Consider the following 27219-nt stretch of genomic DNA (forward strand, 5'->3'; position numbering starts at 1 on the left):
CACGACCCTGTGGAGGTGCCCTAGGCAGCCCGCCCTTGCTCCCAGGGAGGACACAACCCCACGGAGATGCCCCGGGCAGCCCACCCCATGCACCAACTGGATTCACTTTGCATTTGGGAACACTGCATTCCCATTTGGGAACACTCTTTAGGACGATTCTACATGGTGCTTTTTCTTTCAGGAATTTGGAGTCCGAGTCAATTTCACAAACTGTGTTGGGAGGGTGTTCTCCTCCTTGTCCTCTGCAGTGTGTGTGAAATTTCTTTCTTTCTTTCTTAAGCATTTGTTGAGACTAATGATAGAAGCCATCTAGACTTGCAATTTCTTTGCAGAAGTGTTTCTAAGTTCAATTTAAAGGTTATAGAGATACTCAGACTCGGCATGTTCCCTGTCGATTTGGACAAGTGACTTTTCACTTCCCCGAGATTCCCGGTGTCTGTGACCTTGGGGGCAGCCTCTCTGTCTTCATCTGTCTGGCAGACTTTGATCAATTCTATTAATTTTTTCCAAGAACCAACTGTTGACTTTGTTGGTCCTTTGCCACCTGATTAATTCCCTCTCGTTTGTTCCTTCTGCCCGACGACAACCTCAGACTTAATCTGTCATTCTTCGTCCAGGTGCTCAGGTCCTGCTCTTCAGGGCTGCTCACACTCCTGCTCAGGTTGTGCTTTCTTCTTGCGTGTCTCCCTCTGGGAGAAACAGAACGAAGACAAACAACCAAAGACAGAAAGGCCAAGAACAGCCCACAATTGGGCTTCATCCTCCAGGAGGATGATGAGTTCTGGGAGAACACCCACGGAGGAGCAAGGGGTCTGGAAACCCGGCCAGGACACTGTGTGGGATGACGGAGGCCCAAAGATGATGGAAGGGCATGTGCACAGAGGGAAGGCAGCTCCCAGTCCAGAATCCTATCCCCCGCAGATGCCTAATCAAATGTGGACAAATCCAAGGCATTTCCCTATAAGCTCTCTCAAAGGGGCGCTTGTCCCCAGCGCCTCCCCTGGTGCAACCATGTGGGAAAGACCGCTGACGGGTGAGCTCCCATAGCAGTGGCTTGGGCCAGGGCACTGGGGGGTGAGGGGTGGGGGGAACACTGGCTGGGGGAGGCCCTATCCCTGCCCCTAGGGCGCCATCTAGCCAGAGACTCGGGAAAACTGCTGGCTGGGACGAGGATGACCATTTGGTCCCAAGCTGCTGTGAGGAAAGGACCACTCTGCTTCACGAGTGTCTGCAAGCTGGCGGACCAGAGGTCCCTGCAGCCTTCCGGGCCTTCCAGAACTTCCATTTGTCAAGGCTGCAGCATCTGCTCTTGCCCCAAGCAGGCCCCGGGGAGGCACATGAGGGAGAGAGGGGGCAGCACCCTGGCTGCCCCATCGCAGCAGCTTCTGAGCCTGGACCCACTACCCCAGCCAGAACCACTGACCCCCAGGGTTCCCCAGGGCCACCCGTGGCAGCCAGGACTGGGGCCTGCCAGAGTCCCTGGGAGGCAAAGCCACTGAAACAGACGCTGGGCCTGCCGGCTCTTTCTGGGATTTTTATTTCTTTAAAATAATTCATACAAATGGTTACAGTCACAAACATGATTTTAACCCAAATATTGCTAGCCTACCACATCAGCAGGACGGCACCCACACAGGCCGGACGCTGGGCCCCACGTCCCCAGGACAGACGCCAATGGCCAGAGCGCGCCGTGGCCCAGGCGCAGCCTCATCTCTGGCAGCCGCTCGATGCCGTCTTCGTTTGGAACAAGGGGATTCATGCCAAAATTAGGAAAAACAGCCTTTGTTTTGTTTTTCTAAATTATTCTAAAAATAAGACAAGCAGGTAGAAAAAACAATGCACTGTGTGGCGTAGAAAGAAAAACGGGAAGGATTCGTTGTCCTGAGAAGTTTGCCAACTGCCTCGTTTCAGGGCGCGTTCCAACACACAAGGGACACAGTCTGAGACCGACCTGCTGAACGCTCCCTCAGCTTTCTCTCTGTCGACAGCTACGCAAACAAATCCTTTGTAATGTTCTAAAGACTGTACACAGACAAGAACATCCATGATAGAGTTAACTACTAACTTCTTCTGCTTAACGAGGACGCAAAGGACACAGGACAGCGGCTGGCCCTTGGGACAGGACGACTACGGCTGACGCGGGGAGGCCGGCGCCACCTCTGCCCGCCGGGCGCTTGGACAGTCTCTGGAGCGCCGCGGCCACCGCAGGCACCGCCTCTGCACACGCCTGTCTGAGGGCACCGCCCGGCCCGCGCTCCGCCCGGGCTACAACTGGTCGCTTGCGTGGTCTCTATCTGCCTCGGGCTTGACGGTCTGGCCAGGAGAAGGGGCGTGGGGCGGGTGGGACACGGGGGGCAGGCCGTGGGACAGGGACATGGCGCTGGGGACAATGCCTTCCACTGCTGTCGGGATGCCGCTGGGGGCCACGCCCACCACACCTGGTGGGTACCTGCTGGGAGAAGGGACGTCGTGTGAGCCTGGCAGGGTTCCTCCTGTGGCCGTGGCTCAGGCCTAGGATGGCTGGGGGCTGCTCCCAAAGGCCCTGCCTGGTGGGACCACCCCCTCCAACTCTTCCCTTGCCCTACCCCCCACCCCCAGGTCTGGCATGTCCAGCTCTCACCCCCAGACCTTCTGGTCCATGGGGCCCACAGGAGCACGCACATCCAGGAAACCCCCCACCCCCAGGACCCTGCCTACAGTCATCACAGAAGTGCTGTGTCCCCTGAGCCCACCCCACCCACTCACCTGTAGGCGGCACCGTTGAGCTCAGGGTGCACCACGGCAGGATCCATGCTGGCCCAGTGGGTGGCAGCAGTCAGGTGGTCCTTGTTGACACAGTTTTTCAGGCTATCAGGGATGCGGCCTGGAGACGCAGCGGGGATGCGAAGGGCAGCACCATGTTACACGTCACACAGCTGCATCTGGGAGTGCGGTGGCTTGGGGGTGGGGTACGCAGGCTGCAGGGTCCCCACGGCTGGGCCTCCCTCCCTCTAGCTCTCTCCCCCTTGTCTGGATGCAGTCCCCTGACAGCTCAGAGCCCCCCCAGGCCCAAGCAGTGCCCTCAGCTCCCCGGTGGCCCCATGTCTACCAGGCCAGGGATTTCAGGGACCAGCAGACAAGGTCCAGCCCAGCTGCACCAGCACAGCCAGACTTGGGGTAAGGAAGGGCACACATGCTGGATTCCCACAGGGTGACCGTGAGCAAGTGTCCTAAGTGTGATGCACCAGGGGGACCAAGGGCTGCGTTGGGAGACCATATGTAAACTGCGTGCTGATCTCCGCCCCTGGGGGGATGGCGGGCCCTTTGGCAGGGCTGCCTGGCGATGCAAGCCTGGGGAGGAGGCTTGGTCCTGCTGGCCCCCCTCACCTGTGATGGCTCTCCGGATTTCCCGGGCGGCCTCCTCTCGCATCTCGATGGATGCCTGCTCGCTGTACCAGGCTGCGTGGGGGGTGCAGATCAGGTTGGGCGCGTCCTTTAGGGGCCCCTGGCTGAAGCTACAGACGGTACGAAGCAGGTCAGGGTAGGGCAGAGGGTACCTGACCCCGCCTGGCACCACAGTCCACCCTGGGGTCAGACCAGGGCACCCCAGGTGGGTCACACTGGCCATGAGCCCAGGGGGAAGGAGTCAGCAGCAGGGAGGAGTCCCAGCCTGGGGTATAGCACCCCAGCCCTCCCAATAGGGAGGGCACCAGTACCCACAGTGACAGGCTCCCGACAACAGGACTGGCTGCTGCCCCAGATGGGCTTCTCAGAGGTGGGGTCCTTAGAGAAGTGGCCACACAGGGGTCACCAGACCCCTGCACCGGGGCACCCCAGACAGTCTACATGAAGCACAGGTCTGAGCCCCCCCGCTCCGTCCCCTGCCCGCAGCTGGACCTCAGGCTGGACCCGAAGCCCTAGGACGGGGCCTGCAGACTGCAGGGGGGCATCAGGCCTGGACTCATGCCCGACCAGGGCCAACATGGGCCGTGAGCCAGCGCAAGGGCCTGGCATGGGAGAGGTGGCAGCCAGGAATCACCCAGGTGCTGCCAAGAGGCACCTGAAGGGCTCGGACTCGTGCACGTCTAGGGCGGCACCCCGGATCCGCCCCTCCTTCAGGGCTTGGGCCAGGGCCTTCTCGTCCACCAGGCCACCCCGGGCCGTGTTCACCAGGAAGGCGCCTTGTCGCATCTGGGAGGAGATAAAAACAGCATGGCAGTGAATCAACACAGGCCTCTGCACTTAGCCCCCACCAACACCCAGGGGACGGTACTGGCAGGGACTCGAAGCAGACAGGGGCTGGCGGCAGGACGAGGGCTCAGGGGTCTGTGCGAATGGTGCTCCACCCTGAGGATGCCTAGCTGGGGCACAGGTGCCAATACGCAGCCTGCCTCCTCCTGTTCCTGGCAATGAGGTGTGGGCTGGGGTGTAGGGTGTCCTGGTCTGGTCCCTAAGATGCACTGGAGTGCCTAGAAAGGGTGCGGCATGTCTAGGACACACTTGTGGCCAGGAGTGAGGGACACAGGCCCTAAGACAGCATCCTCAGTGCAGCAGCCCCACCAGAGGCCCCCATTTCCAAAGCTGGACAGCAGCTTCATCTCCCTTTGCTAAAGGCCTTCAGAGCTGCCCTGAAGGCGCTCCCCTTCGGGCTTCATGGTAACAGGGGCTTTCCCTGCGCCAAGGGGATTGAAGGGACAGACTCCTAGAGACCAAGTAAGCTGCCCCTGCCGCGGGGCTCAGGGCAGCTCCTCCTCGGTCAGCTCTCCCATCCTGGTTTCACAGCTGGTTATTGGCAACAGCACCCCAGGGCCATGCTCACCCTGGCCGTCTGTCCACACCCACTGATGGCAGATAGATAAGACCCCAGGTGCCAGGCCTCATGCTCCCTGAAGGGGGCAGGGACCATGGTATACAGCACACAAGTACAGGCAACCGGCAATCGGTGTGCAAGAATGCATACACACACGCACACGGATGTGCACACATGCCCACACCCGCAGGCTACACCCAGAACGAGGCCCAAGACCCTGAGCGCAGCATGTGCTGCAGCCGTGGGAACACCGGGAGCCTCGGCACAGCTCCAGGTGCAGGCTGGTCTGCAGTGGGCTCCCCAGCCTGTGGGTGCACCCACCTGCTTCACGGTGAAGTCGTTGATGAGGTGGTGGTTGTGCTCATTGAGGCCGCAGTGCAGGGTCACACAGTCACTGTGGAAAAGCAGGTCCTGCAAGGTGCTCACCCGCTGCAGCCCCAGTGCCCGCTCGGTGCCGTCCGACAGATACGGGTCGTAGAAGAGCACGTTGAAGCCGAAGGCCTTGGCCCGGAGCGCCACCGCTTGCCCCACACGGCCTGACAGGGTGAGACTTGGCGTCACCATGGCCACGGACAGAGCAACACCCACACAGCTTGCATCCCCACGGACCTAGGGCTGACACTGAGGGGAGCAAGGCCCTGTCTGCCCCGGGGCCCCTGCCCGGCTGTGTGGTGGACAGGGCATTTGGAGAGGAGTGCAGGGGGCTGGAGGGGCTCCCCGGGGAGTGTATGGGGTGACAGCCACAGCATCGCAGGTGTGGCCCCTGCACCTGGGAGGGTGCAGGCCACAGGGCTCATAGCCCCGTACCTGAGGAGGCGGGTGCCAACCTGGACACCGGGGGCCACCAGGCAGCCAAGCACTGGGGGGTGGTGGCCAAGGTTCCAACATCTCAGGGGGCTCCCCCCAACCCCTGGACCTTGCTTTGAGCAAGAGGATGCTGACAAAGAAAACAAGCAGGGGATGGTCTCGTCTGCACCTGCCTGCCAGAGAGCATCTGCCACAAGGGTAGGGTCACCAAGGCCCCAGGGAACCACCTTGTCCATGAGTGACCCCAGGTGAGGCCAGAGTGGAGCCATCCTGCCAATTCTACCCAAAACATGAACCCACAGCACCGTGAGGTCAAGTACCGGCTGTCTCCTCCTGTCTACCTCCCGACACAAGCTGGCAGATGGAACCTGACATGTACCCAGACCCAGACCATGGTGTAAACAGTCGCAAAACAGCGCCCTGGTGTCAGACTAGACTGAGTGGCTGACTCCTGACCACGGCTTGGGCCACGACCTCAGGGTGGGGAGATACAGGCTCACCGGGTTGGAGTTGCACTGAAGTCAGGCCTGCTCAGTCTCCCAACAACACTGCTTCAGGAGGCCAGGTGGCCCCCAAATCCAGCCAGCCAGGCAAGCCCAGCTCCCCACCAGCCCCCAACAACCCCACCCCAGGCCCTAAGGTGCAGGGTGCCCCTGGGGACCAGCACTGGGGGCCGCATGCCCACAGGCACCAAGACAGTGAGCTCTCCTGGACGAGAAGCCCATGTTGTGGACAGCCGTGGCCCTGGCATCTTATACTAAGGCAAGCGCGTACCTGTCAGGTGTCCCCCACATGGCCCAGTGGGCGACAAGTGGAGTAGGGGCAGGCAAGGGGCCTCCCCAGAGGAAGGGCAGGAAGCAGTGTGACAAGGGGCTGCCAGTGAGTTCCCGCCCCATCCACCCCGGGCCTCCCAGGTACACAGATCCCAAATTCAGAGATGGAGACGGACCACAAACATGGCAGAGGAGAGGGCTGTCACCAACCCCGAATGGCTGTCCTCACCGCGGGTGAACCAGCTCGCTCCACCCACAGCAGGGCTGGGGCCATCTGCCCCTCACCTAAAAGCCAATTCCCCTCAACCATGGGGTGGGGCGGTAGGGAGGCAGGGGGAGCATGTTCGAGTGTGGTGAGGGTCCGTCAGTGTGTGAGTGACAGGCATGAGTGCATGGCTGTATGCACAGGAATGGTATTGGGGCTCTGCCACCCATGTGTGTATATGATCCACACTCAGCACTCCTGGGCAGACAGGTCAGCCACACGCAGGCCCTGTGCAGGAAGACTATCTGGCAGCCCCACCAAGCCCTGGCTCACGGGCTCTGAACCCCTGCGAAGGGTGAAGACGGAGCTGAACTCACCCAGTCCAATGATGCCCAAGGTCTCCCCGCGGATCCTGGCAGCTCCAGAAGCCACTTCCCGGATCTGCTCCACGCTCTGGACCCGCGTGCCCTCCCGCAGTGCCTGGTGCAGCCACGTGGTCCTGCGATACAGGTTCAGGATGTGGCACATGGTCGAGTCGGCCGTCTCCTCGACAGACGCCGCCGGCACATTGCAGACAGCGATGCCTGAGAAACATGAGACACATGGGGACAGTCACCCAAGCCAGTAATGGCACTTCCCCCTCCCCACAAAAGATCAGACCATGACACAAATGCAGGGGACACACCCCAAGCCACCTGGAAAAGCTGCCTGTAGGTCCAGCAAGTAGACAGGAAAGGACACAAGAGAGCCACCTAGGAAAATGCCAACACCTGGGTCTGCCCTGCCTGAACCGCTGGCCACTGGACCTTCCACGAAGGGGGTCACGGGCTGGCTGTCATCTGGAGCGTTCCGCAGCCTCACATAGCCACACAGGCCCCACCCCGCCTGTCTTCGTTGGCTCCCAGGCCAACTGGGACCCAGCATTGGACAGGGTGGTCCCATTCTCCCAGCTCCCACAGACCCATCAGCCCCAACAGCCACAGACAGAGAGCTGGTCCAGGCTTCTCCTCTGAACTGAGCTTCGCTGGCTCGTCCCATGCCCACATGGGCTGGTTACCACTGGGGGCCAACGGTTCGCCAGGGCCTCATGGTCCAGAGGTGGACCCAGCCCCTCCACGTTTCTATGCGCCTCTCCCAAGCCTGGCCCCTTCCACCCTCGTTTGCCCTGTCCTGCCATCTCCTTGCTCTGCCTGGGAACTAGTCACCTCCCTGCTTGCCAGAAGGAGCTTTGACGCTCCCTGAGCTATTCCAAATGCCAAGACAATACTCAACACACCCACAGAGCTCCATGAGAGGGCCCAGGGTGGACCTCTACTCCCTTCCAGAAAAAACTCAGCGGGCTGGGAAATGCAAGGACAGGTGGGAAGCAGGAGAACCGTGCTATGCCATCCCCTAGATTTGGGGACAAAACTGCTGGTGGAGAGCGCAGACCAGGTCCTGGGACTTCTAAGTCCCCACCTACCAAGACTGACCACAGGGCATGGCCCTACCTGTCCCAGGTGCAGAAGCAGAGCCCTGGCTTGTAACCTCACAAAACAGGCAGACTTGGTGCACAGGGACAAAGGCCCCCAGGAGCCCATGGGGCAGAAAGCATGCAGGCCATGGTTCCCCACGGCTGCAGGTGCCTTCCTTGGGAGGCTGCCCAGGGTCCTGGGCAGGTTTACTCTGCACAAGCAGGACGCACAGGACGTGCATGCCCCCCACAAGACTTCCTTTGCGAACTGAGTGACCTGGGTGCCGGCATGGGGGCCGCACCCTGACAGCGGGCTCACAAGTTGCCTCCAACCAAACTAGGGGCTGCAACACAATCCTTGGTGTAAAGCGAAGCCAGCCCACAAGAATAAAGAGCTAGGATGCAGCCACTAAGGGAAAGGCTGCGCACACCCTACCTAGATCCCCAGCTGACTTGATGTCGATGTTGTCGTAGCCGCTGCCAATCCTGACAATGACACGCAGAGCCTTGAACTTCTCCAGATCCTCCCGGGTCAGCGCGATGGTGTGGTACATCAGTGCTCCCACTGCCTCGTTCAGCACCTGCCATCAGGACAGCAGCCAACCAGTCAGACGCTGGCCCTCAGGGACTGAGCCTGGCTGCCTGCCGGCTAGCCTGCTGCCCCCAGGCTCCAGCTGCTCCAAACCAGCCCAGACAACCCCCTGGGGGGCAGGGGGTGCTGCAAACGCTCCCCCCACCCCCAGCCTGGAGGCAGGCTGGGACAGTCCTTAGAGGCCCACAGTTCCCACGGGTCTCCTCCCCTAACTGCACTGTAGGTGGCCTTCCCAGGGCAGGAGCCCCTGCTGGGATATCCGGATAGGCAACCCTGCTGGCTCTGGGCTCGACTCCCTAAGCAGCGCAGGGTCCCGCCCAGGGGAGACCACTGTGTGTGTGCCGGGGGGAGGGGGGAAGGAGGGGTGTGGGCTCACCTTCCCTGTGGGCACCAGTGAAACAGGATGCTAAGGACAGACAGCATCCCAAAACCCCCAGACCCTGCAAGGGCCACGCTGTCGCACTATGGGGCAGTGAGTGTGGAGGGGGGCAGACACAACAAACGGTCCCAGCACAAACACACACAGGGTCCCCAGACGGCAACGTGCCCCCGGGAAAGGGCCAGCCTCCAGGTCACTGTCCCCCATGCCCACCCCACGTGCTCCCTATCTGACGATAGCCAGACGCTGGCAGAGGGCGTGCACTGTCCAATCTCCCGGCCCAAGGGCAGGGGGCCCAGGATGCAATCCATGACCTGTCATGGTTGAGGGGCAGGCTTAACTTGCCCCTCGTGGATACAACAGTGAGCCTTACAGCCGAGGACACGTCACATTCAGTGAAATGCTACAGGGCATCTATAACCCGGTGTGGTCCACCCCGTCCTCCTCCATACAGGGGTCTCAAGGATGGCGATGGAGGCCCATCCAACAGCAGGTGAGGGAGGCTGCCCCAGGGGCTGTGTGCAAGCTGCTGGCCCACAGGCCCTATGAGTGAGCCAGGGGCACCACACCCCTCCCAGTCTGCATGTGGGTTGATGTGCTGAGTGGCCCAGAGCAGTGTCTCGTGTGGGGTATACGGCCTACAGTGAGCTGCCCACTCTTCCTCTCATCCCCTTCTCCCCAAGAGCTGAGTCTCTATCAGACAAATGGCAACCCAAAATGTGGACAGCTCCCTCTGAGGCTGGCATAACCCCCCCCCCCTTCTAATGGCAGATAGGACCAAGAGCACTTGTCCTTAGGGGACCACACAAAATAGGTGGAGGAAGAGACAGTTAAATAGCAGGACAGAGGCGGCATAGGTCCCTGGTCCTGGGAGCACTGGTGGGCCTGACGTTAAGGGAATGGTTGGGTGTTGCTGGCACCCGCTAGGATTCCTACACTGAAGATTCTGAAATCTCTGCTCCTGTTCCTACACCAAAGACCCCAGGAACCCTGGCTCCTGATCCCGCACTGAAGATCTCAGGAACCCCAGCTCCTGATCCCACACCCAAGGTCCCAGCAACTCTGGCTCCTCATCCCGCACTGAAGATCCCAGGAAGCTCAACCGCTGGTTCCCACACTAAAGATCCCAGGAAGCTCAGTCCTGGATTCCTGGGAGGACATCAAGGCCGCAAAGGCATGGATTCCTGGTACTGGACCTGGTTTAGGTGGGGTGCGGGCCCACGTGGGACAGCTGAGTGGCGGTGAGTGCCCACAGGGCAAAGTGCATGGGGGCGGCAGCTAGTAAGTGGACACGGTGAGGGCCTGAGATGGAGGAGAGAAAGCAGATCTTGCTGACAAGACCCCCTCTGGCCACCCTGTGCTGAGCTGCGTGAACTGGAGAGGAAGATGGCCACAGTAGTGGGGGGCGAGTGGACAGATTTGTCAGTGCCTACTGTGGGCAGACAGAGCCATGCACTGGGTACAGAAAGATGCATCCAGGCCAGCACAAGCAGCAGCAGCCCTGGACTCAGGGACAGAAAGATTGCAGAGAGGAACTCTTCAGAGGTGAGCCTGAGTCTCTGGCCTGGGCAGCGGGACACATGTGGACCTCCTCCTGAGATGACCATGGGGAGGAGGCTTAGCTGTGAACAGACAGGGAGGAAGAGCCTCAGAGCACAGGCCAGCGGTGTGCGTGCAGATGGCAGCCTTCTATCTTGAGCACTGAACCACGGCAGTAGTCGGTCTCCAAATCACAACTTTGTCCCAAGTTCCACCCAGACACTGACAGCCATGATTCTTCCGGACATTCCCTACTGCTAGGGCTTCTGGACTGCTTCCACCGTTGGCTGGGCCATGGTAAAAATGCATGGTTTCCTTGAGCTGAGTCCATAGGGTGGAAACTAGCGAGTATGCTGGAGATCCATCTGTGAGGCTCCGGGGATGGCCCCCAACTGCCCCCAGCAGTATACCCACCCTCGGGCATGGACTAAACAGCTCTGGGTGGGCTGGAGAGCAAAACCCCACACGTGGTGCATACAAACTGGAATTCGTTGTTTTCACTTTAATTTGCATTTGAGGGTGACCTGCCCACATAAGTCTCTTGATAAATTACTTTTTCACGTCCTACCTAGTTGTTTTTCTGCCAAGCATATTTTTTATCACATGGAACCCAGTGAAGCATTCTCAGAACCAGGACCAGAACCCACTTGGTGGCTGCCCATCCCTGACCCTGGGCCAGGGAGGCCCCACTCGGCTGCAGGTTGGAAGCCTGCTGCATGGGCAGTTCTGTCCAGAGGGATGCAGGCCTGGGCCACCGCACTGCTCCGGCCAGCCCCTAGGTCCACTGTCCTTGCAGGTTCCTCTTATTCCTGGTTGTGACTGCAAAGTGGCCAGGATAGCCCCAGGTATCACAAAGACCTCCCAGGGAGGAAGTCGGCAGGAATCCCCAGGGCCCAGTCTGTCTCTGTAAGCTGGAAACCAGCAAATGTCCATTCTTATCACCCTCCATCAGCTGTGTGACCAGGTGGGTGACCTGTGTCCTTAGCCCCAGAATGGGGTGCAAGGGGCCCACCTTGCAGAATGAACCCAGAGCCCTGGGTGTTCCCAGTGGTAGCAGGGCCGGAGGGAAGCCAGGTCTGGCTGGCCAAAAGGATGCCTACTGGCCCTCACCACAGCCCACCTCACCATCCCAGAGGTGGGTGCCCCGCTCATATCCTTCACACACAGACATGCATGATTCATAAGCGTTCCGTGCCTTCTGTAGATTTTACTTACTTTCTGGGTCATTTTGTGCGGCTTCAGCTCAGAAAAATGTGGCACAGGGCCTCCAACACACTTCTCTATGGTTCCAGACACTTCCCTGTGGCAAACAGCCACGTGCAGATCCAGAGAACACTGCACACTTCAGGTCTGCACAGCCGTGCCAAAAGCCCACCAGAGCCAATGTGGCCATGCCCCCACCGGAGCAGGAGCAGCACCTCACGCCTCTAGGTGTGCCCACGGGGTGGGGACAGTGTTATCTGCTTACCAGCAGTCACTCTGTCTTTGCCCAAACGCCCCCTCTGTCACCCACCTTCTTCTGGGAGTCTGATCATCCGCCATCAAGCCCTGGCTGTTGCAGGGACTGCCACTGTCCACCCACTTCTCATATGTTCTGTTCTTTCTTTAGCCACAATTGTTTCTGATTGCCTCTGAATCAAACCACTTTCCCTGTACGCGGCCCCATTTTGTGCACCCACATATCTCACTCAGGTAGGAAGCACGTCCCCTCCAGAAGGTCCCCTAATACATCTGCTGCGATGCATGCACACCTGTAGCTGTGCCAGGCCTCACTTCCCCACCCTCTCCCCTTTCCCAGGGGGTCTGTCCCATGGACTCACAGGCACCGACACCAACTTTCTGCCCAGTTGCTGGGGCTCTCCTGCCGCCCTCCACTCACATCTGAGCCTATTTCTGCAAGTGCCTAGATGCTCCCCTCACGTCTCCCTCCCAGGACTGGCTCCTCACAGTTTCCCCTGGCATGTCTCTGAAGGGCCGCCTTACTGCCCACTGCTACAAGTGTCCCGCTTTCCCAGATGTGCTCTTGGGGGCCCCTTGCTCCAGGTCAGCAGAGAGCACCCTCCCACCCCATGTAGCCCTCTCTCATTAGGACTCCTTCCTTTGGGGCTGGAGGTCTTCAAAGAGCTCTCCAAGAGAGTAACGGGAACACCCCACTCCAGTTCAGTCGGACACACAGCGCTAAGTGAAAGCTGTTTTCCCCTGAAGTTATAAAGCACCTTGCGTGGGGCTGGTCTGATTCTCATCTCTTTGCCAAGAACACTGGGGCAGCAGAGCATCCTGTGAACCCTGTCCTGGGTTCACATTGTGAGAGCTAGTCTCCGCTGACCTTAGAAGGTTTCTTCAGCATGACGTGCTGAGGATGGCATGGCCTGTCCTCTGTGACACTCAGCATCTGCCATATAGCTAGTTACAAGGGTCCACAGAGATGCGTCGTTTCCCTCCAAGCCAAAGCCTGCAGACAGGTGGTTCAGGGCCCTGGGTCAGCTCCACAGCCAGCAAGGGCCAGGACTTCTGTCTTGTTGCTTGGCCAATTCCAAACATGGTTCCCCTTATGGTCCAGGTGGTTGCACAGGCTCCAGCCATCACGTCTTGTTTCCCACAGAGAAGGGAGCTCTGCTGTGCTCTCCCTGGTTGGACTGTGTCACTTGGCCACAGCACCATCAAGGTTCAAGAAAGGAAGCGCGTTTCCCCAGACATGGGCTACCTGAGGCCTTTGGCCACACCCGGCAAGGAGCTCCCCTTTAGCCTCCTCGCCCCGTCTTCCTCTCAGGCTCCCCTTAACTGTGTCTTCCAGGCGCCTTGTTAAAATTTAAATCTTCCAGTCGCATGTTTAATTTCCAAGAGCACCTTCAAGTTCTCGGATGACCCCTTTCGGTACTGCTGGCTGCATGGGTCTTGCGAGGGCTCACTCCCACTCATCTCCAGAGCACCACTCACAGGGTGGCTTTCCTGCACACTCACCCATTCTCCAGATGGGCGCCATCCATGAGCTGGCGTGGGGCAGAGTTGCCAGCTCGCTGAGGCTGTCCCTGCCCCTCCCCGGGGCTCTGACTCGCTTCTCTGGGTCGTATGCTAACTTGAGATCATTTTGGTAAATCACAATCTTAAAGGAAAACATTCGTTTTGTCTTGGTTTTCAGATTTATTGACAGAACTTAGTTTAATACTGCTCACAATTTTTAAACATTTCGATCTGTCTCTTTCATTTACTATCTCTGATTTTTTTTTTTATCTTTTTAGTTCGAAACTGTTTCAAATTCACAGAAAGTTGCCAGAAGCTGCCCTCCCCAACTCTACAGCCTGTCTGTCCACTGTGCCTGCACGTGAGCAGACGAGCGGCTCTAGCCCCCGGCAGTGAGAGCACTCCCAACCCCGAACCCCGGCTAGTCTGCTCCATCCTCTGACCTTGTTGCTGAGCCAAGCAGAAACACAAAGCGCCGAGCCCCCAGGCACCAGCCGCCTTGCACATGCTCCTCCCATGGCCCAGGACACTCGGGTGCCCCCATGCTGCCAAGGCCACTGGCTTCTTCTGCTTCCAGGGAGCAGGGCCATGGCCACACTCGAGGGCAGGATTCGGTGGACACTGAACTTCGCCTTTCTGGGGCAGACACCAGGGGTGTCACCGGCAGGCACATCACGGCATGTGCCTGCTCCAGAGGCACCATAGCCGGCTGGTGGGTGACACCTCATCACGTTCCCGCACAACTCAACCCCACTGGGTCCCAAGGTTTCTGTCAACGGCGCCAGACCCTCAGCTGCCCCACCCCCGCCCCCTCCTGATCTGTCCCCTCCTGCTGCGTGAGGACCCTCTGGGTCTTCTAGACTTTCCCCAAAGCTGCTCCTGGAGCTGTCAGCTCCTTGTGAGGCTGCAAGCCCAGTCTTTCTCTCTGCCTGTGTCCTCGGTCCTGGGACAGACATGCAGCAGGAAACAAATGCTGGGGATGACCTGAGGCCCGGCCAACAGGCCTTTCCTAGGCAGAGGACTGTCTGTTGCTCCTACCAGTACCCCTGGGACAGCAGGATCCCAGTTCAGGGCTTGCTGTGGCGGCTACCAGGCTGCATAGTAGGCAGTATGTGGGCACAGCTGCGTCTCATCCATCCTGGCGCCAGGACCCGGACCTAGATCCAGGGCGTCAGCTCTACCTCCAGAAGGGCAGACACCTCAGGCCTAAGGTACTTGACCACCAGTCAGGGACAACCTGGGAGACCAAGGCGGGACCAGATGACACAGCTCATTGGCCCCCACTGTTGCCGGCCTCATCTATGGCGCCAGGCTCCACACTCTGGGAACATGTGGTTACAGTGGCAGTGGCTCACAGAGCCACAGAGTAGCCCTGGGTCCACGTCAGCAGGGGGTATGACAGGGGCCCCAAGTCTTGGTGGCCTGGGAGCCACAGAGGCACACGCTTGAGACCCTGCCCTCCTTGCTCCCCCGAGCACCCCGCACAGTTACCTTCTCGTGGATCTCCTGCGTGGACTGTGCATCACAGAAGGCCACCGTGGCCACGTCCTTCAGGATAGGCATCTCCACCGTGCAGTCCCGGCCATCGAGCAGGGCCACCAGGGGCCGGGGGTGCATGGGCCCGTTCATGATCGGGGGTCGGACGCCTATAGAGACAGGAGTGATGCTCAGTGCCCACGGTGGCCCCCAGCAGAGACCTCGTTTCCCCTGCCGCCCACCACCACCCACAGCCCCACGAGTCCCAAGTGTCCACCCGTCGGGATCTTGTCAAACCTGAGTAAAAACACTTCTCCTAAAAGCCAGCCTGTGTCAGCTACGGCTCACCGACCCCAAGCGAACAAGGACCCCAGCCAACCGGCATCCCCACCACAGGACTTTGGGCCCAGCCACATGTGGACGTGCCAAGGCAGCCCTGTGCCAGGATCTGGACCGTCTTGACCAACCACACACAGACTATGACGTCACCGGCTTCCAGACAGCACCCACTGGCCCTTTTCCATCCGCGGCTGCCACATGGCTGCCAGAAACACTGATGGGACCATCCCCCAGGCCCGGCACCCTCTTACGCACAGAAGGTACAGCGGTGGGGTAGGGCTAAAACATGGGGGATGCAGCTGGAACCCCCGACCTGCCTGGAACAAGGTAACAACAACCAACAGCTCCTTCCGTAGGAGAGGTAAGCCCGCCTTGCCCTGCACCAAGCGGATACACGAGGCCTCCCAGGTGACCAGACCCACGGCCTCGCCAAGACCAGCCCAACCACCGCACAGGCAGCCCTTCCACGCAGGAGAACAGGGGCAGGGAAAGCGGGCTGCCCGGGGCCCGGAGCCCAGCTGTGGCCTCCCCCCGCCAGGGAAGGAGGATCACCCTCCGCCACATATCAGGCACAGACCTGGCAGCCCCGCTGGTGGCTCCGTGCGGGCCCTGTGAGGCCAGAAGGCCTCCTGGGCTATGTCCCCCACTCCCTGGCGAGTGGGTGACAGGTCATCCACAGCCGGGCAGACAACACGGGAGTCCTGTGTGTGGGGACCGCACCACTCCTCTCCCTGGCCTCCCTCAGAGAACGGCGATGTCTCGTGTGGGAGGGTTATCTACGTGCTTGGAGCGCGCTGATCATCACTGCTTCTGAGTGAACTGGAAAATGCCCACCACCGCATCCTTTGGCTTCAGTTTCTAGAGAACACGGCCTGATGGACCGCCTGTGAGGGGAGCTTGTGGCGCAGCTACGAGGCCGTGAGAAAAGGTACAGCATGTGGGGGGAGCTGCCGCCAGGTACGAGACACCCCCGCTGCCAGAACCCACCGTGACCCACTGGGCGGCAGCATACAAGAGGATGCTGCCTCCTGACCCCAAAGTCGGCACCAGAACAGGCCTCGGGTTTCTACAGTAACACAGAGCTCATGGGAGGACAACCAGAATAGACCTACCGGCAACCTGTGAGGCCTGGCCCACCAGTGGCTTCAGGCCTCCGTCCGGGACCCCCAAGGAACTGCTGTGCTCTGCTGCCTGGGGGGCCTCACTGTGGCCGGCGTACCGTGGGGTGTGTCGCTGCCCTGACCCACCACACTCACCATAGGGAGACCCCGGAGTCCACCGGCCCTTTCCCAGTGCTCGGGCCACCCTGTGCTGCACGGACATGAGCGCCGCACAGTCTCCAAGGGACTGGCATAGAGCGGCTACACGCTCCAGGAGCCCCTACCAACCTGACATTTCTTAATATGGGCTCGGCTTCCACGACCATGAATTCGACTTTTCAAAGCGTTTTATCTTCAGAATCCCCGGGCAGAACCGCGTCCTGTCACTGGATCCTCATCCCACGTCTTTAATTGTCTCGAACCAAAGCTCTTAGGCTCCTGATCCGCAGCAACCACTGAAGCCTGCACCAGGGTCAAAGTCTGACTAAAAATTAAACACAAGAGACACGTTAAAATCCATCCAGGGCCAACAGGAACTTGCAGACGCCAGAAGGTCCACAAGGGGGAAGCTTCTCACTGCATCTCTCTGTGGCCAGGCTGGGACCCGTGAGTGAACAGGGGCCACCCCCAGTAGTCCGAGCAGACAGCGGGGCACAGCCAGGGTGCGAGTCTCCCTCCAGAGGCCTGGCCCCAGCATCCCCTGCAAGGACTCAGGAATCCCGCCCCAGGTGCCACCAGTGTCCATGACGTGTGAGGTCTGTGGTCAGCTCCACATATTAGTACCTCTCTGCCGACAGCCTTCCGGCCTGTGACTGCGCAGGGAAAGGGGACTGCAGATGAGGCTTCCAGGAAGGACCAGGGGAGGCCAACTGGGACACAGGCCCCCTGGCCAGTCCCTGTAGGCCACACCCCAGGGAGAGACACGCGACTCAAGCACAGTTCGCCTGACAAGGCACAGAGGACATGAATGCACATGGGTTGCACACCTGTCAGGGACAGGCTGAGGTTTCAGGAGTGCTCCAGATCCACCCCAAACATGGGACCCCTGCTCCCAGCATGAGGACCCCACACCTGGGCTGGCCCCCAAGGCGAGGCTAGACACCACACTGACCAGGACCCACAACACCACCAGCGTGTACCTCAGGAGCCCCGCACAGAGCAGGAACGTCACATGGGTAGGAGGCTGCACGGATGGATGCGAGGGTTAGCTGCACCCCACCCCCAAATGCTGGCCACATGAAAACCAGGCAGACGAGCCCCCGTAGGGACAGGCCTGCAGCCCACGCAACCCGGGCAGACTCCTGCTATAAGCAGCATGTCCACACCTAGGGTGGGTGTCCTGCCATCCTGCCCTGCGAGCCTGGGCTTCTGCAGGCGCGATTTCTGACTGAGCTCCTCTGTCCCCGCCCCAATGCGCATGTGCTTGTGAACCCACAATGCAGCTGGGCTCAACCACACAGGACCCAGACTAGCTTGTGGGGAAGCCTCGACCAGGCCAGCCACGTGCAGCCGGCAGCAACGCCAGGATGTGTGGGGGTACGGGCAGGAGAGCAGCTATGTGTGCTGGGGGTCTCAGGCCCAAGCTGGGGCCAGTCTGAGTGCTTCTCCCCTCAATTCCTTCTGTGAGTTTCAAGCACTCCTGACCAGCTCCCAGGTAGCTGAGTACACTGGTTCTCTGCCAGGACGTGGATGGCTCACAGGCCTTTATCCCTGAGATGGGTTCCACACTGGGCCGCCTGGTCAGAGGGCACTGAAGCCCCAACGTGGGAGGAAGGGGTCCTGACAGGTGGCCCAGGGTCTGCAAAGACCCTCAGTTCCATGAGGCTGCATGCCGAGGCCCTTCCCCGGGCTGGGCCAGACTGCCCAGGCCAGCATCCCGCTCCCCATGCCCCACCACAGCTTGCCATAGCTGACCACTGGAGGGACCACTGGCCAGCTCAGACCTGGCCAAACTGGCTCCGTCCTGTGCTGCTGGGGGTTGAGCTGTTCACTCTGTGAGAGGAGGGACCCTCCCTCAGTAGAGGATGTCGGAGCCCCTTCTCTCCCTGTCAATGCAGTCATAGCTAAGAGTCCTTCACGGGCAGGTGAGCGGCAACGGGTGGGCCCCCCGCAGCGGACCATGACATGCTCTGCCCAGGTCAGATCGACACCAGCGCTACTCTGAGGTCAGGCACAGATGGCAGGAAGGGGCTCGAGGCCCCAAGGGCCTGAATCCTCCTGACACACATGAACTTCTCCTCACAAACTTGTAGCTTCAGGACACCTGGCTCAAGAAAATACAAAATGTGGGAAATTGTCCGTGATGGACCCTCCTTTAACTCTGTTCCACAAAGAACATGCCCGATGAGCCACGAAACAAGACATGTCGCTCACACCTCATGACTCAGGAGGGGGTGCTCTGTGACAGAGTGACACCCCAGAGAGCTCTCAGGGACCCACAGGGATCATCCGGCCCTGGCCTCTATGGGTGTAGGAAGTGGCAGCGAGTGCGAGGTGTCTGGACAGGGAGCGGCAGGCTGGCCACCAAGGACGTAGCCACCTGAAGGATGTAGGCCTCAGGTCAGGGGTCAACCAACCTCAGTCCAACAAAGCACTCTGGTCTGGCTGGCTGGCCCAGCTTCCTCAGGGCTTCCCGCCCCCGCACAGTGGCGAGCACCCTAGAGCAGGCCCCACGGGAACCCCATGCTGCCAGGTGCCTGCAGATGGTAAGGGAGGGTGGACTGAGCTGCAGACAGACTGGGGCTGCGACAAGGCAGAGGCAGGAGAGAGAGCCACAGAACCCCAGGCCCTGCAAGCCAAGTCTATTCCATCTCGCCAGGTCTCCGCGCTCCTCAACTTTCTGGCATGGTCCCCACACCTACTCCAACGGCAGCCACAAGACAGCAGTGTCCTCACACTGGGCAAGGCCACAGCCATCCCCTCCACAGAGCCCAGGGCGCTCAGCCCTCCTCAGCCTGGAGGGCCCCGTGAATCATGCTCAGCATGTGCAGGCGACACAGAGTTTGGAAAGGGTCACACCAACCACGCGGTCATGGTCACGAGGCTTTCTGCAGTTTTCTTTCTAAATCCTAGAGAAGGAAGCACCAGGCATGCCTGACAGCTACCGGAGTCCCCCGCTGAGTCCTCCATGGTCGGCGTGGCCCTAGCAGAAAGCACATACCAGTAATATGTGCTCAACCTTATCGCCGGCTCACCTTTCGCGTGAAAATGATTTCAAAAGAAAGCATTGCTTTGCCAACAGCTAACTGAGGTTCAGAAGCGCACAAGCTTAGGCCAGGCTGCGTCCCAGGCTGCCTTCCCAGGGGTGGTGACATGTGCCCACCCAGGGGAGAGCAGGCAGGCATGGGGCCCCAAGGTCAGGTCACAGGACCCAGTGTGCAGATGCGTGGTAATTCCAGGCCCAGGTTGTACATACACAAAGGTGAGCCTGGCTCTTGCCCATCCTGGCCCCGGGGCCCCACAGACAGCATGACCGCATCTTAGGGTGAGGGAGGCTGAGCCCAGCCCAGCAACAGCAAGTGACATGGGACCCTGCCATCCACCCGACTCTGCCGGAGAGCATGAGACCAAGTGACAGAAAGAAGCATCTGGGCTAGTGCGGGGGCATGGAAACACCACACTCCGCCTCGCTCCTGGAAAACGCCCAACAGAAGCCCTACCAGGTGACCTCACGGTGCAGAACGACCACGGACACAGGTGGAAGAGGGGGTACGGAGAAGGACAACAGAAACACATGGGGTGGCCATCACCCAGATGTGGAGGGGCAATGTGGGGGCTAAGGACAGGGCTGGGGGGACAGGGCCTCATGGCCAGCAAGCCACCGGCACCTGCCATGGGTCTTCTGGTCACCGCTGCCCAACCAGGTGTGAGATTTTCAATGAAAGCATCTTTTCTCAAGCATCTGCACTGCATGGCTAACCATCTGTAAGACAGCTTTGCCGTAAAAGATAAACTCACAAAAACTAAAGGACATTCATTAAAATGAATGTAATAAAACACAAAAAAACAAACAACAAAATCATAGAGATGTTACTGTAAAATGCTTGCTATTTGATCACATTTAAACTGTGGAGGGCAGGTTCAGGTGGTCCCAGCTAACAACTGGCTGCATTCTGCAGCCACCCCCCAGGCGGCAGGTGCTGCCCCTATGCTGAACCCCACCAGGAGCACAGCCATGGTGGCTCAGACCCACACCCCAGGAGGCCATCAGGGGGCTACACATTACAGAAGATCCAAGGGGCACCCTGTCCCCCCCACCACCACCGAAACAAAACAGAAATGCCCCCCAGTCAAGGAAGCCAATACAGCTACAGCGTATGCAGTCATTTTCTTCCAGAGCAAAACGCCTGGCAGGCAGTTAGGGACACGGTACTCATGCCTTGCACCTACGGGAGGCCAGGGCTCTGCTCACTCTCTGCCACCAGGGGATGGCTCACATTTACAAAGGGACAGCTGATGGGCGGACCCTGGGTTGGCCTGTGGCCCTCATCTCCACTCCACATCTCCCGGGTGCCTGTCCCACAGCTGCTGACATGAGACTCCTGTGAGCCACTTGCTCCAAACAGCCAGCCCGACAGCCCCTCGACCAGGGATGGGCCTGAGTGTCAGGGGTGGGGCTCAGAAACCAGCCAGGGGGTCTGGAAGGATGGGATGCAGGGTGGGTGTCTTATGCCCGTGGCAGGCTGCTGCTGCCCCAGCCCTTCCCCCCAGGGTTCCTCCGTGGTCACCTCCGCCCGATTCTGATGTCCCACTCTGGATGGACACCTGGGCTACTCACAGCTTCACTGGAAAAGGGGCTCATGGGCACCAGCTCCACACCTCGCAGGCACGGGACACACAGCAGCTCCCGCACCCGCAGCTCATAGGGAGTGACTGAATCCTGACCACCGCCTTGACATGTGCATGGGCTTTATTCCCTTATGATAAGCTGTGCACTGAGAGGTGGTGGCCCTGGGGGGCTGGGCACCCACGGAGGGAGGTGACCAAACACTCACACCTGCACCCACAACTCAGTAAGGTGGTGGGGGAAATGCAGCAGTCAGCATGGCTGGTGACACAGGAGGCCCTTGCAGCGAGGTAGGGCATGGGACAGCAGGAGGACCCCAAACATGGGTATAGAATTTCAGGTCAGACAGGCAAGGGCTGGTCTGGCGGCAGTGAGAGGGGTCCCACTGGGGCAGCTGCCTGCAGGGACTGCAGACCGACTGTGCTGCCTTCAGAATCTTCCTGCCAGTCTACAACTGGTCTCAAAGTTACATTTAAAGACAACAGGCAAGGGAAGGGACCGCAGCCCCCAGGGCCTACCCACGGGTGATTGGGCAATTGGGCGGAGCTCTCCCCGGCTCAGCCCCACCCAGCTGACCTCCAAGGTGCCCCTCCTGCTCCACCACCCACCCCCGCCCCCAGAGGGATTGGGGGTGCAGCTGGCACACTCTGGAGACACCCGAGGAGTTTCCCCCTCCCCAGACCAATCACAGCAGCTCCCTGGCACCTACACCAGCAGGAACCCCTGGGGGGTGCTGAGAACCCAGCCCCGCCTGACCTTGGGATCCCATCCCTGGCTGGTCAAGCCTCCCCCTTGCAACTCTGACAAACATCCACACTCAACACCCAGAATTTGCCCCTAGAGTGCTCACTGATGCTTCTCCAACCTCAGAAACTAGGCCATCTCCCACCTGCTCGGGCCCCAGACTCTGGTCTCCCAAACCCCAGAGCAGCGCCGCCCCCCCACCAAGTCAGAGGCTTCAGAAAGGAGACCCGGAACTCGTAACACCCTCAGCATAAACACGAAGTCCTTAGTATGGCTGGCTCCTGCTAGCCCTTCCCTCCACCTCCATGAAGCCAGGCCCTCAGCCACAACAGGCTTCCCATTATCATTCACAGCCTCCCAGGAAGGGGCTCTGGAAGAGCCGGTGGCAGGGAGACATCACTCCCTGCTGTGTGGGAGCCTTTCCTAGAAGACCAGGAGCTCCGCTCCCTGCTCCCTCCAGTGATGGGCTGAGGGCCACTGGCACAGCGCTGTCCCCTTAACTCATCGTGAACCAGCAAGGCAGCACTCACTCCCCCACACCTGAGTAAGTCTACTGCAGACGCATGTTCTCATCCCAAGACTCCCACATGCTATTCTCTCACACTATTACGTGTGTGCACACGTGTCCTGCTAGCCTGGTGGTGCCTCAGAATCCCACGCCCGAGAATCTGGGGCTGAAGGACCGTCACCTTCCTGCCCTCTGCGTGTGACATTCAACAGCTGCTGCGAGCAGACCCCAAATGGGGAGGCGTCTCCCAAGGCCAGGCCTCCCTGCACCACACGAACGTCAGACTCAGGAAGACCAGAGTTAACAGCTCCGCAGCACGTCAGACTCAGGAAGACCAGAGTTAACAGCTCCGCAGCCCAAAGCAGGCAGCCTGACAAGGGGCCCCTGACAAGGGGCCCAGGGCCCTAAGGAGCGGGGGTCTGACAGGCCAGAGTCCATGCCTGGGGGTGTCCAAAAAGTGGCCCCACCCGCACTAGGATTTCTTCTCAACTGTCCAAGTTCCAGTCCTACCAGGCGGTCACCGTCCTCCCAGCCCCATCTAGGGCCAGGCTACAGGGCTGGCAAGGACATAAAGGACCCCTCCCAGGGGGCTACAGGAGTGCCTCGGCCTCCCCTTGGCATTGGCACATGACGAGAAGTCCGTGAGCTCTCTGGCTCGGCAGAACATTGGTGCCCTCCTCAGGATATCTGGGGGCTCGTTGGGGCAGACAAGCACAGGCCCCACGCCAGGGCACAGCCTGTGGGCAAATCCACAGCTCAGCTTCCACATACAGTAGTAACATAGGATGTGAAATCCCATTTGGGACCTGGAGGCAAGTGCATTGAGGCCTGTCCCCGACCCATGCAGATGACCGTGCCAGGGCCAGATACAGCCTCCCCTCCCCCGGAACCTGCCATGGGTCCTCCTTCACACCATCAGTGCAGGGAAACCAGGAGTCTTCTAGAAAGACATCTATCACAGGATAAAAAGCCTCATGGTATACAAGCCTTGGACTGGGTAGCTCCTCCACACCCAAGAGCTGCAGGCAGCCGGCAGCCAGCAACCAGCCGTGCTCCAGCTGCTCAGACCTGGCAACACCCCAACGGCACTGGCACAGGGTGCTCCAAGGCAGGTGAGAGGCCACAGCAGAGAAAGGCCATGTCATGGACCCAGCCCTCTGCTCATGGTTGGATGGCCATAGGAAGTCGCTGCCAATCTCAGCTTCTACCTGGCTGGTGGGGCGCCAAGGCCAGATCCACTTCTGAGCCCCAAGGGCCCGTCTCCTACAGGGATGTGCTCAACTCGGCTCCAGGATTCCCCCAGTGAACATCTGACAGCTCACCCCATGGCCAAGCCACGTGTACACATGGATAGAAATAGGGCGGCTCCAGCCTCCCAGGGCCTGGGGCTCTCAGAACAGTTAGCAGGACCTCAGCAGCTCTGCGCTTCCAGGCACCCACCCGTGTGTCCTCAAACTCAAGAAGAGGCTGTAAGGGAAACCCCAAATGCAGCCAGGAGAGGGGGTCCAGGGCTGGGACAAGTCACTCCAGCACAAGTTCATTTCTCAGAGAGAGGAGGCAGTAACCCGTCCAGGCAGAACAGGCTGGAACCGCACAGACACCCCCAGGGAGGCTGGACGGGACATGCCTGCACACAGCAGACACAAGTGATGCCCCAGGTATGCGTCTCTCCCAAGATCTCATAGAGATGCCCAAAGCAAACCATGTGCTCAAAGATGGTGCTAAAACCCAAGTGAGAAAAAACCTGGAAAGCCAATGGAGCGGAGCACATAGCAGACACGGCCAGGGGCTGCAAGGAGGGGGGACAGACCAAAGCCCGGGTCCAGAGAGAACCATGACCAACGTTGGCAAATCTCTGAAGGGCAGAAAGAAGACGAACCATAGACGCCAGGTATGGCCAGGATGTCTTCTAGGGACAGCAGAACAATGATGGTGAACACACACAGGAGCTATGGAAAGCACGGGCCCCTCACCCTGACCCTGTCCCCACCGTGGCCCTGACACCAGACCCCAACACTTGGCAGATGCTCGTGATCCTAGATGGCTTCACATGGCCATTTCCACCTTACAGACACTGGTCAACGGCTTGGCTGGGATATCCCTGGGATAGGTTTGGGTCTGTGTTTTGACCGTCTCTGATCACTCCCCCAAGAACCTTGGGGATGCGCTCCCCCATACAAGAGCGGATGGCCTGCGAGGACCCCAGGATGGGTGTGCACAGATCCAGGTGCCTCCACGGCCTGCACTGCTGGAGGCCAGCCACTCCCAAAAACTCTCGTGTATGTTTTTATACAAACGACGTCACTGCTCCTGAAGGGGAGGTTGATCCTGGAAAAGGGGATGTGCATGTTCCAGCCACCCCAAGAAGTGGGAGCTGAGTGAGGATTTCATGTCTGTGAGTACTCTATTCAGACTAACCGGAAGAAAGCCAATCCTGTTCAGCTTCTGGATGGCAAACGGTTCCTCTCTTCCCCATCCAGAAGGTTAATCTGTCCTAAACCACGGGGAAAATGATCGCTACAAAAGGGTCTGGCTGCTGGCCAGGTTCCGGGCTTCTCCAAGATGCTGCCAGCGTGAAGGCCGTCTCCCGGGCATGCCCAGAGGTGGTGCCCTCATTTCTCAGCAGGCGGGCAGAGGACTGGGCAGGGCACCCAGCCAGAGAAAGATCTAACCTCCAACGCGGAGGCTCAGGTGTGGCTGCAGGGAGCCCCAGGCTCCGACGGGCCCGGCAGAGGGGAGGAAGAGGAGGAGCGGCGGGCACGGGCCCACCCAGGCCGGCCCCTCCCCGGCCGCCCCCGGGAGCGTCCCTGTGGATGAGGCCCCATCCCGGGCTACTGGAAGTGGACCAGGAACTGCAAGATGGCCCCCGACGCTCGGGCTCGACAGGGGCACCAGGCACGGAGCGGGCCAGCAAGCCAGGACCCACACGGCGCGTCCCCCGCTGGCCCGCCGCCCCCAGTCGCAGGCCCCCCGTGTGGTCCGGAGCGGCCGCCAGGGGCCCGGTCACCCTTCAGGACACCGAGGGGGACAGCTACCGTGGGGGCAGCAGAGGCTGGGCCACCGCTCCGAGGGACTGCGGGGGCGACGGGAGAGCCAAGGACGCGCGCGGCGACCAGAGCGCCGAGCTGGGATGCGTGCGCCCGGGCCGCCCTCCCCACCGGCGCGGCCTCCTGACTGTAAACGGGCGGCAAACGAGAGATGCCGCGGTGCGGGGCCGCCCGGGGACACGCGGGGATCGGGGCCCACACGCAGCCCGCGCCCCGCCGGCCCACGCCGGCCCCCGAGGTGGCTCCGCACGCCAGCGCGCCGGGGCCCCGGGTAGCAGGGACGCCGGCAAAGGCCCCCGAGGCCCAGGCGGGGCGAGCCCACGCGACTGCCAGGAGCCCGGCCCCCGCAGGGTGCGCGCGGGCCTGGAGGCAGGGGGCCGGGCCCGTGAGGGGACCGTGGGTCAGCCGGGTCCGGACGCCGGGGCGCACCGCGGGTGTGGCGGGGCCTGGACCAGGGGTCAGGGGCCCGAGTGCGGCGCCCCTTTGTGTCACCTGCGCGGGCGGCTGCGGCGGCGGCGGAGGGCGGGCGAGCAGGCGGGCGGGGCGGGCGTGACGGTGGCGCCGGCGCACGCGCATTCACACGGCGCGGCTCGCGCACGCGCACGGCCCTCCGCAGCCCCGCCCCTGACCCCGCCCCCGACGGCGCGCGGATGCCGGCGCGCACGCGCACTCGCACACAAAGCCAGGGCCCGCGCGCCCCCGCCCGCCCCGCCCGCCGCCCCGCCCCCGCGGCCGGAAATGCGCGCGCGCGGCCTTACCGAGCGGCAGGCCCTTGTTGAGCAAGTGCGAGCTGCCCATTGAAAGGCGCGGGCGGCCGCGGGCCCCGACGAGTCCGGCGCGCTCCGCCGCGAGCCCGGCGCGTGGGGCGGCCTGGGCGCCGTCCGCTGCTCCGCCCGCTCGCCTGCGCCCGGGCGCCGCCGTGCCGAGCCGCGCCGCGCCGCGCCAGCAGCCGCTCCACCGGGCGGGGACAGGCGGCGCGCGCGCGGGCGGGGCTTCCGGCCCAGCAGTCTCCTGTTTCCAGGCGCGGGCGCCGCGCTGCACGACGCGGGCGGCTGTAGGCCGCGCCCGCCCGCCCCGCCCGCCCCGCCCGGGCAGCGAGGCTCTCCTGCGGGCTGCGCCTGCCCACACCTGCCTGCGTCCGCACAGAATCCTGCCCCGCATCCACCAGGCGCCCCCTGCCCCGCACCCGGGCGCGCGCGCGCACACACACGCGCACCTGCCCAGCCACCACCGGGCCCCACCTGCCCGCACACATATACACACGTGCACCTGCCACGCACCTGCCCTGCAACCACCAGGCCCCACCTGCCCCGTGCGCGCGCGCATCTGCCCCGCACTGGGCCCACTTGCCCGCACATATATACACACACACATAGCTGCTGCAGAACCGCATACCCTCACAACCATCCATCTACACACTAACCATACACATTCACCAGGCCCCATCTGCTCCACACCTGCTAAGCCTTAACCGCCAGGCCGCACCTGCCTTACCCCCGCATCCAGGGCAACCCGGTCGTGGTATGAGACCGGCATCTGCCCCATACCTTGGAGCACTTCCAGGCAGGGATCATTTTAATGTACCCGGGCCACCTCGAGAAGACACTGCAAGTGCACAGCTGTTGGCCTTCGGGCTCTGGGCCCATGCAGGAGGCCGCAGCAGGGATCCCAGAGGGTTTCTTTGGGCAAACCTGGCCTTATACTTGGATTCCTGGGGCTCA

At 60.8% G+C, this 27219-nt stretch overlaps 1 protein-coding gene across 4 annotated transcripts; it reads right to left on the reverse strand.

The window, feature by feature from the left end:
* Nucleotides 1–1521: 1521 nt before the first annotated feature.
* CTBP1 (C-terminal binding protein 1) lies at nucleotides 1522–26473 on the reverse strand. 4 transcript variants are annotated; one of them, XM_045074575.1, is made up of 10 exons: nucleotides 26257–26414; nucleotides 16702–16897; nucleotides 14990–15144; nucleotides 8464–8608; nucleotides 6952–7158; nucleotides 5111–5325; nucleotides 4040–4170; nucleotides 3367–3494; nucleotides 2746–2863; nucleotides 1522–2452 (listed from the first exon to the last, which is right to left on the reverse strand). In XM_045074575.1, the coding sequence occupies exons 2-10, from the start codon at nucleotides 16706–16708 to the stop codon at nucleotides 2266–2268; spliced, it is 1293 nt and encodes a 430-aa protein (XP_044930510.1). In that variant the 5' UTR covers nucleotides 16709–16897; nucleotides 26257–26414; the 3' UTR covers nucleotides 1522–2265. The 4 variants fall into 4 exon arrangements, with proteins under 4 accessions (XP_044930510.1, XP_044930512.1, XP_044930506.1 ...); XM_045074577.1 differs by lacking the exon at nucleotides 26257–26414 and adding an exon at nucleotides 25991–26052; XM_045074571.1 differs by lacking the exon at nucleotides 16702–16897 and having other exon boundaries at nucleotides 1522–2449; nucleotides 26257–26473.
* Between the last annotated feature and the right edge of the window lie 746 nt (nucleotides 26474–27219).

This window comes from Mustela putorius, unplaced genomic scaffold (genome assembly GCF_011764305.1).
Source record: "Mustela putorius furo isolate JIRA1106 unplaced genomic scaffold, ASM1176430v1.1 tig00000083_pilon_pilon_pilon, whole genome shotgun sequence".
NCBI lineage: Eukaryota > Metazoa > Chordata > Mammalia > Carnivora > Mustelidae > Mustela > Mustela putorius.